The sequence below is a fragment of the Bison bison genome, unplaced genomic scaffold, assembly GCF_000754665.1.
Source record: "Bison bison bison isolate TAMUID 2011002044 unplaced genomic scaffold, Bison_UMD1.0 scf7180017864143, whole genome shotgun sequence".
NCBI classification, from domain to species: Eukaryota; Metazoa; Chordata; class Mammalia; order Artiodactyla; family Bovidae; genus Bison; species Bison bison.
In genome coordinates, this window is record NW_011494715.1 from 5,683,434 (window position 1) to 5,694,452 (window position 11,019).

At 56.5% G+C, this 11,019-nt stretch overlaps 1 protein-coding gene across 1 annotated transcript in view; it reads left to right on the plus strand.

The window, feature by feature from the left end:
* The window catches only part of KIF13B (kinesin family member 13B), a 194,849-nt gene extending 187,351 nt beyond the window's left edge, over window positions 1-7,498 (plus strand). The window contains exons 39-40 of the mRNA XM_010840317.1: window positions 6-645; window positions 2,896-7,498. Coding sequence (XP_010838619.1) covers window positions 6-645; window positions 2,896-3,182 — 927 coding nt within the window. The 3' untranslated portion in view covers window positions 3,183-7,498. The remainder of the gene's footprint in view (window positions 1-5; window positions 646-2,895) is intronic.
* The last annotated feature ends 3,521 nt before the right edge of the window (window positions 7,499-11,019 follow it).

An 11,019-nucleotide genomic window follows, 5' to 3' on the forward strand; every position in this document is an offset into this window, starting at 1 on the left:
CAGAGGCCTGGGGCCCGGGTCTGGATGCCATGGCCTCGACCCCTCCGGGTCCCGGCCTGGCCGCCCTCGAGCCCCCGGCCGCCTCGGTGGAGGGAAAGACAGTGGGCAGCGGGGCAGCCCTGGCCCCAGCCGGGGCGTCTGCAGAGAAGCAGAACCAGGCAGCGGGCCCGCCACCACCCAACCAGGCGAGCAGGAGCTACCCTGCCGCCCCGCAGAAGCCAGAGGACACCCAGCCCCAGGGGAAACCAGTGGCCGGCCCAGAGCCCGACGTCTCCAGGCCACCGCCGCCTTCAGACCCCCGGTTCCAGCCGCCCGCTCCCACCTCTCCGTTCAGGATCAAGAAGGTGCGGACTTCGGAGCTGAAGTCGTTCACGCGCATGCTTGGCGGGGACCCCGGTGGCCCCTTGGGGACAGCGGAGGACCCACTGGCCTCAAGGGACCTGGGGGACGGCAGTGCTGGGGCTCAGGCCCTGGGAAAGCTGGAAGTCTCCTCGGATTCTGAAGAAGCCAGTGAGGTCCCAGAGTGGCTCAAGGAAGGAGAATATGTGACGGTGGGCACCAACAAGACGGGCATCGTGAGATACGTGGGGCCCACCGACTTTCAGGAGGGCACCTGGGTTGGAGTGGAGTTGGACCTACCTTCAGGTGAGTGATGCTGGTTTGAGACAGGTGCTGCCCCCATGCCCACTGCAGTCTGGCCGAAAAGTGTGGTCGCTGCCAAGCGCCTGCTGTATGCCCTTGGGCACATCGTTGACCTCTCTGAGCCCCGCAGTTGCCACTGTCCAAAATCAGGAATTTTCTCTAGATAAGGCTCTCCTAAGTGTTTTAAGAGTCAGATTCTCTCTTTTTTTAACCTGCAGAGATTTGTCAGAAACGTACGACAGTCATTGAAAGCTACTAAATATTAATTCGACAATGAATTTAAATTCTGGAGTTTAGTTTTTAGTCACAGAAACAGCTGCGTTTGAGCTGTCACGGCAGCTCTGTGTGCTGTGCTAGCTCAGGTTACAAACTCTGATGCTCGTGTGGAGGTTCAGATGCCTCAGGTGTTCCCCAGACACCCCAGGCTCCTGGGCCCCCAGCAGGAGGATGGAAGGAGAGGTGAGTCTCCTGTATAGAACGGCTTGCCTCCAAGCCAAGACATCATCATTTGCAGAAGAACTGAGGGCAGGGCTTAAATAATTATTTTCCTGTTGTTTTTTAAAAATTGAGATACAGTTGATTTACAGTATTAGTTTCCAGGGTACAAACTGGTGATACAGATTTTTTATAGATTATACTCCATTTAAAGTTATTATAAAACACTGGCTGTGTTCCAGGTGCCGTATACTGTGTGCTTGTAGCCTATTTTATACGCAGTGGTTTGTGCCTCTTAATCCCCTACGTCTGTCTTGCCCCTCCCGCTTCCCTTTCTCCAACGGGTGACCCTCAGTTTGTTCTCTGCACCTGCGAGTCTGCTTCTGTTTTGTTATAGTCCTTTATTTTTTCAGTTCCACATGTAAGAGATAACATACAGTATTTGTCTTTCTCTATCTTATTTCACTTAGCATAATGCCCTCTAGGTTTAGCTACACTGTATATAGCAAATGGACTGCAGGTTTTTTTGTTTTTTGGAAATAGTTTGATTGCGATGCAGTTCACATAACAAAACATCCAGAAGTTTAAAGGGTACAGTTCAGTAGTTATTACTTATTTCCAGAGTTGTGCAACCTGATTTTACAATGGGTTTATTACCCCCCAAAAGAAGCAGTATGTCGATTAGCAAGACACTCACCTCCCCAAGCCCCAGGTAAACCATGAATCTATACTGGTTGTTGAAATTGATATGAAATGTCCTAATCTGGACTTGGATATTCACAGAGTCATAAAGGCCTGAGCTTCCGTGGCTGGCTTATCTCCCTTCTCGAGCTCCCCAGGCTCAGCCGGTCGCGGCCTGTCAGCGCTTTGTTCCTTTTTATGGCCCATGCGATCCCGTTGTAAGGATGCCCCGTGTGTTCATCCACTTGTCAGTTGATGGACATTTGGGTTGCTTCCACATCTTGGCCATTGCGAGGGAGGCAGCGGGGAGTACTCATCTAGGTTTCCTGTGGACGTACTTTCTCTTGAGATACAGGGGGCTCTCTGCGTCCAACACGCTGTGCTCCGCCAGCCTTATTGCCTTTCTCCCCCCTGCCAGTGTGTCCCAGGGCGGGGCAGCCGTTCCCTGAGCGGAAGCTTGGTGGACACGTAGGCATCAGGGACCCACTCCTCGTCCCCCTGCCCTGTGCTGGCCTTCACCCTAAAGCATTTTCTATTTGCTTTTATGAAGGAAACATCTTCTCCCCACCTTGACACACCAGGGTGACAGCTCAGTAGCTGCTGCTGTTGAGTTTCTTAGTTGTGTCCTGCTGTTTGCGACCCCATGGACCATAGCCGCCAGGCTCCTCTGTCCATGGGAGTCTCCAGGCAAGAATACTGGAGTGGGTTTCCATTTCCTCCTCCAGGGGATCTTCCTGACCCAAAGGCTCAAACCCGAGTCTCCTGCGTGGCAGGTGGATTCTTTACCACTGAGCCACCAGGGAAGCCCATTTCTCTAGCTTCAGTTTGGTAATTTGCCAGTTCCCATCCAATAGATTTAGAAAAAATAATCATTCTACCTTACGACCTCCTTGCTTGGTTTGCATTTTGACTGTCCAGACTGAAAACGGTCAGTGCCGAGGGGGAAGAGGGGTTCTGCTTTGGCACGTGGGCATCAGAAGCGGCATCTGAGGCCACAGGGATCTGTCTGCAGTGATCACCGGTGCTGCCTGGGAGGCACTGCCGGGGCCCCACACCTTCCACAGGGTGCAGCTCCTTGGGTGCACGGGGGTCCCCTGGGGCTGGGAGCCACCTGCATACCTTCCTCTCTTTCCGCAGGTAAGAATGACGGCTCCATCGGCGGGAAGCAGTACTTCAAGTGCAACCCTGGCTACGGGTTGCTGGTGAGGCCGGGCCGCGTGCGCAGGGCAGCAGGCGCGGGGCGGAGGCGCAGCGCGGGGCTCCGTCTGCAGGGCGCCCCCGAGCCCCGCAGGAGTGGCCCGCTCTCCAGCTCTGCCACCAACCTGGCCTCGCTGACGGCAGCACCTGCCAAGACCGAGGGCACGGCGCTGCGGGCCGAGCGTGGCCACGGGAACCCCGAGAACCGCAAGTCCTGGGCCAGCTGAGCGGCGGGGCAGTTGCCTCCTATCCTTCCGGGGTGATGGGCAGAGGGCACTGGGCACTGGGCCCCTCCAAGCCTTTGCGGGGACAGTCCTGGGGGCCCCTCCAGCCGCTCTCCCTGGAGACAGGCCAGGAATGCTTTTTGCACGGTGATGTGGGCTGGTGCCCTCCCACCCCTCACCCCCCCACCGTTTCACCCTCTCCCCAGGGGGTGAGGGCACATCTCAGCTGGACCTCAGGTGGAAGGTTTCAGAAGCCCAGAGTGAGGTCCCCGCTGTGTCCCTGGGCTGGGCTGCCCACTCATGGCTGCTGTTGCTCTTTGTTCTATTCTGGTGACCCCGTTAACCTCTTAATTTAAGACGTAATTGTTAACTAGTGCCTTTTCACTCCCATGGAGGTGGCCCCCAGCGCCTCAAGTCCTGGCTTGCACCCCAGTTACCCCAACACCCCCAAGTGCTGGCTCCTCTAAGTGCCTGGGCCCTGGGCCTGCCCGTTCTTTCCCTCTTTCTTTCCACAGGGTTTCTTAGGGGTGTCTTTGTGGGTGTTTCAGCATCTTTATACCTGGAAAGTTTTCTCTTTTTGCCATTTATTCCCTTAACAGAGTTCCTGGAATATATTTATTTGTATTTATTTTTTCAAAATCTAAAATTGTTTGCGAGCCACAATCATCCGCCCAGCACCAGTGCCCAGGGCCCACCTTGCACATCACTGGCCTCCATGACCGCTGTGGAACGGCCAGCCTGGTGCCTCACACGGGGGTCTTGGAGGGGCCAGAGGACACTCAGCTCCTCCCTGTGTCTTAAACACAGGCGCACAAGTGGCCTTACTCTCAGCTGACAGCAAAAACGGGAGGAGGTGGTGGTTGTGCTTCTGCATTCAGAGGCCTCACGGCCTTCCTTGGTGCAATTCGGGGTCTGGGAGGGTCCTTAGACCAGTTCAGCTTCATGGCAGTTCTGTGCCCTGATGCCTGCTCAGCCCAGGGCTGCAGCCTGGCGGGGTTCACCCCTGGGGACCTCTAGGAGCCATGGGCCAGACAGCCCTGGCCCTGAGCCCTTTTTCCATCAGTGCGTCTCAGATTACCAAGGTGGTGGTCAGTGGTGACGAACATTCGGCTGCCTTCCCTGCCTGTCCTCGCGGGAGCCACTGGGCCTGTGCTGTGAGCAAGATTTGGGGACACCGTGTAGTTGAGGGTGGAAGCTCGGAGCTGGAGTTTGCACACAACATTCTAGGCTGCCTTTTCAGTTCTCGTGTTTAGACTCTTAAAAATGATAGCCAGAAAGCTTGAAAAAAAAGAACAACAAAACTCGGTTGTCTAGGAACGTGAAGCCCCTCACTTGAAGGCGGCCCTGGTTCCACAGGAGGAGCTCGGATGAAGTGGCCTCCACGATCCGGCGTGCTGACGCCAAGGCACCTTCCTGTCACCTCTGGGACCGCAGGATAGGACGGAGCTGCGTGCAGGCTCTGCCGGCCGTGGGCTCGCCCACCCAGAACAAGATCTCATTACCCCAAGCTGCCCTGGCCCTATTTAGAATGGGGGACAGGCCCGGGAGTCTAAGATCGCACCCCTTCATCTCAATAAATACTCCTAGCTTGGGACCTGGAAGGGTTCTCACAGTGAGCAGACTGAAACCAAGGAGAGTTACTGGTTTTTCCAGTGTGTGGGAGCCCCAGGCTCTGATTCCCCATCCCGGCTCTCTCTGTGTCCCCGAGAAGCAGCTCCCAGCCCACCTGGACCTCCGCCTGCCCAGGGCACAGCAGCCCGGCATGGAGTCTGCAGGTTTTAGTGACCTGGCCCGGTGTGCCCTTGCTCCCATCTGCTGCCCCAGTGGACAGCTGGCCGGGGGTTCTGGGGAGGGGTCGGGGGCTCCCCCATGACAGCTGCCCTGACCCGGGCAGAAGGCATCTTTCTCATCCCTTGGGTGCAGCTCCCAGGCTGGTGGTTTGCCCTCTGCCACAAGAAACCTGTCTCCTTCGGGGCCAGGGCTGCCAGAGCCCCAGGTCTGCAGGGGGCCAGGGGTCCCATCTGTGGGGCCACCCCTGGCACTCCCTTCCTTATCCTCCACTGGTCTGCTGGGGGAACCTCTGCCAGGCAAGGTGTGTGCCTGAACTAAGTGCTCTTAACTCCGTGTCAGCTTTTCTACACAACCTCCTTCCCAGCATAGACGTTCGCCTTCAGACCTGTTTCCAGTGTGAGATCCTTCTCCATGGACACCCTCCTGTCCCTGGGAGGGCAGCCCTTGCTCCCAGAGCCCCCGTGAGCTGCCTGGGGGCAGAAAGTCGTGCACCCCACACTTGCAGAGACAATGTGGGGAACCAGAAAGTGGTTGGAGTGTTTGTGATCCTCATGGACGGAGCCCAGTACTTGCTGGGGCCCATCTGCCCTGCGACGGGCGTCACAACCTCGCAGAACCGGCCTGGGCTGGTCAGCTGGGGGACGAGGGGCTGCGCTCATTTTGTTGCTGGTTGAGCTAAAGTGGATGAGATGACAGCAGGGTTGCTGCCCTGAGCAGGTTTTTGGCTGGAGCTTGCGGGGCTGAGAGGAGCCTTGGGTGATGTGGGTCAGCTCCTTCCAACCCTGTTGTCCCGGGAGGCCTCAGGACCCCCTTCTCCTCCTGGGGCCTGCCTTTCAAACATCCCCAGTTCCCTCTGCCTGAGCGTCTCCCACCGGCCCTGCCCTGCACTCACCGGGGCCTGGCGTCCCTACCCAGTGAGGCAGCATCTCCTTAGAGCCCTTGGCCTCGTGCTGTTGGGACTGGGGGGCTGCGGCCAGGGCCCCTGTGTGCAGAGGTGGTCCTTCCTCTCGTGAGGAAAACTCTGTTGCTGCTCTCAAGTCTGTAGCCCCCGGCTCGCCTGGGGTTTTCTCAGAATGAAGCGAGTTTGGGCCCATGCTTGTATTAGGAAGGCCATGTCACTGGTCATCCTGGTGAGCTGTCCTTGTGGCCAGGTCAACACGCAGGCCGCCCCAGGCACCCTCATTCGTCAGCGCTGCTGGCAGGGCAGTGGCTGGCCTGGCTCTCCTGGCCCTGCTCTGGCCCTTGGGTGGCCTGGGACCCTTGAGGGCAGTGAGGGAGCTCTGGGAGAACACAGTGCGTTATGGCGGCCTTGCTGTGTCCTCACAGCATGTGGGGACAGCTATCTTCGCACCCCCCTCACCCCCCGGACCACTCCCCACTTTGCTTCATGACCCCACATCGCCTTGGGTCGGTGTGTATGGATGGAGCAGGCTCCTGGGATGCCCTGGCCCCTCTGTCGCTGGCTTCCTGGGGGCTTGCGGACTGTCCTCTTGTAGCTGGGGCAGGCAGCTCGCCCTGCCCCAGGCTGTCATGCTTCTTCTCGCTCCTCGATGCAGACTGATGTCAGCTTGTGAGTTGAAGGGCGAAGGGCTGCCCTGAGGTTTTTGGGGGTAGGGTGTGGCTGGGGAGGGTTTGGGTAGGAGGGGAGGGGGGCCCCCTCCCTCTGTCTTCTGTCCTCGACTTCCTGACAGACAGACCTCATTTTAAATGTCAGCCAATCAGGCCCTGGGATTTAGTAAGACAGCAGGAGTGGTGTGGGGCTCCAGGCTCCCCGAGGACAGTCAAGGCGGGGTGGGAGCCCTCCTGCTTTGCAGACCCCAGGGGACTGGGGTGGAGAGACAGTGGGCGTGGCTGAGATGCCCAGAGGGAGCAGGAGGATGAGAAAGCCCAGCTGTGGGGCTGAGTAGGGTGGGCCAGGCTGGCATGAAGGGCCCTGTGTGCTTAGTGAGCTGTGAACAGCCCCTGAGGAGTCTGAAAGGCTTAGATGTTCAGCACACCCCCCGCCCCTTCCTTACTCTCCCTCCTCTTGGATTAAGCTCCCTTGTCTGTGAAACCATGGGGAGGTTTTCTGGGCTAAATGAGCCGCCCTTGACGGAGGCCTGCCTGTGCTCACAACCTCTCTACCTCCCAGGGTCACCGCTCCGTCTGTCTGTCTGTTACTCCTCACCTCCAGGACAGGTTGTGCAGCCTGAGACCCCACCCCCATTTTCCTGTGTGCACCCTTCTCGGAGGAACCCTTCGTCCTTCTGCGTGCTGCTCGTTAATCGTGTCGGGGGCATTTGGGAGCCTTTGTTCGTGTGGAGTTCTGTAAATACGATGGGTTCACACAAGGAAGTGACTTTGATTGGGGGGTTGTTGATTTCCTACACGTGAAATGGGAGTTAAGAAAAACCCAAAGACTCTGTAATGACCTGTAAAGACTTAATGATTTGTATTGTATAGTGAACTAAACGTCTGTAATTTTGTACCTTATATGCCTTCCCACCATATGACCAACAGCCTCTAAATAAAACCAGATGATCTCCTGCCTGCGTCTGTGGTCTTCCTGTTGCTTTCCCCTCTCCCCACCAAGGCAGGGGTGTTTGGGCTCATTCCAGACTGTCCCCCAGGGGCTGGGGTGGCCTGGTTCTGAGTGATGGGGCGGGCCTTTTCAGCATGGAGACTGGAAGAGGGGAGGCTCAGGGCAGAAGCAGGTCCCCTGAGCGCACACCCCCAGGCCCGGCGGTCTTTGTCACGTATGTGGTTTTGTGGCCTGTCGGTTGAGATATCTTTCAGGAGCCAAGGACCAACAGAAACTTCCTGATGACCTTAGACTTGGAGCTTCTGGGCTAACTCAGTGGAAGGCCACTTTTGGGAGCAGGCATGTCCCGGCTCTGGGCCTCGGCTTGTGTCCCCCTGGATCTGCGTGCCGCACCCCATGTCAGACGCCGCAGTCAGGGAGCAGGGCTTCCTTGCACTGCTGCACAGGTGAGCGGACCTTCAAAGCCCCTGCAGCAAGGGGTTCGGGGGAGGAGGATTAAGGCTGTGGGCGCCAGCAGGTCCCATCTCCACAGGTTGTGGAAACTGATGGCAAACTTTTGGGTCCTGCTTGCCTCAGGCCAGCATCCTCAGGACGTGGCACCCAGCGAGGACCCAAACAGCACTGGGGAGAGGAGCAGGCCTTCTGAGGTGGCCCCAGGGTCCCGCCCTCCCCGCGAGGACGTGGTCAGCCCAGCACGCTGGTGGCCCCACATCGGTGAGTCACTCTGCCAGTGCCTCGCCTGAGATAAAATGTACTTGCATATGTAAGGGCCACAGCCGCCGGGAGGGCTGACGGGGAGGTGGCCAGCAGTCAGAGCACGTCCTGGCGGGACTTGTTTATATTCATAAGCGCCCAGGACTTGTTCTCAGAGATAAGCGCTGCCAAATAATGACAGAAATTTGGCCGCCAGGAGCTATCCTGCTCCGAGGCAAGCGTCTCAGATGGATCTAGCTCCTAGGATAAATCTCGTTTTTTGAGCGGCTACTTACTCTCTTGCAACTCAATGAGATCTCCTTTGCCTGAGGCTGTGGGGTTTCTAGTCGCTCAGACCCTAAGATGGTGCCAGTGGGGGTGTCACATTGTGTCCGTTTGCTCACTCGCTGGGTCACTCGGAACAACAGCTCGTGCCGTCCTGCACCGGGCCTCGTGTTGCCGGACGAGCCCCATGGTCATGAACTAGAGCGTGGTGCCCACCAGCCAGGGGCCCTGGAGCTCTGGGGGGCGGAGGAGGTTCCCTCCAGGCAAATGTGTTTGGAGGACCCTAGATGGAGGCGCAGGGATGGGATGCTGTGGGCACAACCGGAAGGAGCAGTTCTGGCCCAAACAGGAGCAGCATGGGGTGGCGGTGGCCTGGAATCGCCCTCTGCAAGCCTGCTCATCTCTCTACTGGCAGCCTAAAGCTTGGAGACACCATGTGTGAGAAGACGAACCCCAGTTCCCTTTTCTGAGAAGGGGTTGGTAAACCTGTCAGGTGAGATGGGAGCTTGGGCACCTGGTCCTTCGGTCCTGCTTAAGAATTTGCTCTCGACCATTAGACGCCTTAAAGAAACGCAGGGAACAAAGCTTCAGCTTTCTCTCACGTTGAAGGTGAAGCCCCAGGAAAGAGGGCTTCCGTAGGAAAGCGAGGTGCTGAGGGTGCGGCTCGGCAAAGTAAGGGCTGTGGGCCTCGGGGAAGAGCAGCTGCTGGCATCCTAGTGATTTCAGGACGTGGGCGTGGGGCCTGTGTTGAGGGGACCACAGAGGGGAAGCTACGGGAAGGCACGGCTTCTCCTGGGAAATTCAGGCAGACACGAAGGGAGCGCAGGCTGGAGGCAGCAGGGGCCAGATTCCCGGCAGACATTCCCTCAACCAGGAGATGCCTGATCATCCCCTGAACCCCTTCCCAGCGATCTCCTGTCTCTGGGATGCTAGACTGTTCTTAAAGCATGAAGGGACCGATGTTCAAGACAGAAGGGTTGGGCAGTTCCCAAATGACTGTTCTTACTCAAAGAAATCCCGGCCAGCCTTTGTTCAGTTATACATTTTATTTTCTAATAGGTACAATACTAAAATAAACACAAATTAAAAAAAAGTTTTATTAAAACAAAACTGTACAAAAAAGCAGTATACTACATTTTAATTACAGAACAGTCTACTGTCCAAAAGGCACTAATCCAGAATAGGAGATACAAGGATACAGGACTCATCAGAACTATTTTAATCAATACAAGAGAGCGCTTGTTTCTCGGACCATGTACATCCAGAAACAAGGGCTGTTTGCTACAGTCATCACACATTGTTATAAATATGAGTCCCACAGGCGAAGGTGCAGTATCACTCTCCCTAGAGAAGGTTCACGTCGGGGTTGGGGAGGTGCTGGCTGGTGGGAGCACGCTGAGAGGTGGGCGGGAGTGGGGGCAGGCCCAGGCCTGGGGCTTCTGTCGGGGGAAGGCCGGCTGTCCGGGGCACGCAGAGCCAGTCTGACGCTCGTTTCTGGCCCCTGCTGGCAGCCGCACTACTGCCTCTCGTGTGTTAGCACCGGGAAGGTGGGTTCTGAGACCCTCCAGGGAGCTGGGGCTGGAGGTCTGGGGGATGAAGCGCCAGCAGCTCGGCAGAGGGGAGGCATTTGGTAACCTGATCTGAAAAAGGCAGCAGCTAGGTGGGGGAGGGGCCAGAGCCCAGGGAGCCAGGCTGGCTTTCTGGGCGACCTTCTGGCCCTCGTGCGCGCCCCCTCCCAGTGGGGAGTCTGCCTTAGCGCTGACAGTCCTGTTTTGGAAGCTGATTTCTAGAAAGGGGAGTTCTGGTTCCCGCAGTCCCACCTCAGGGCCCCCAGTGGCGCCCGGGCAACCTGGGCCACCGCCCCACGTCCGGTGCCCAGGATGGCGCTCTCCACCCAGGCTTCATTCTCTAGAGGACACTGGCCCTAAGGAAGAGAGATACTGCAGATTTCCAAACAGTGTCATACACGTGAGACAAAGACAGGCATCTGATGTTAACAAAAATAAGTAACAAAGAAACAGGATTAAACCGAATCTCTTCTCACAGCTTCCTATACTACATCCTCCTTCTGCTTAGCAGAAAATTGTACGTACACAAAAATACAAATACACAATTTTGTAGAACAGTCTGATTTTAATATATTTATATATATTTATATTTATACGAGTGGCAGGTTAGTTCATTATATAGAGCTTTTTGCACTTTTGGCTCATATGCAACAAGGCTTATAAATTCAGCTTTAGCTTTCATTCAGGTTTCATAGCTTTTGAACAATTGTTTTCACATTTAAAGCAGCATCCAATTTGCACTAGGAGTTTGTGGTGACAGAGGAAGAGATGGGGTCAGGAGGGTGACTGACGAAGGTGGGCCGGGGCCAGGGCAGATATACATTCCAGTGTGTGTGGCGACGTGGGAAGGACTGCTATGGGACAGAGCTGACCATGACGACCCCTTGAGGTAGACTGAACACCTTACAGCAGACTCAAGACACAGGTGCGACTCCCCTCAGGGACGCATGGTGCACAAGGTGGGGACAGAGACCCAGAGACG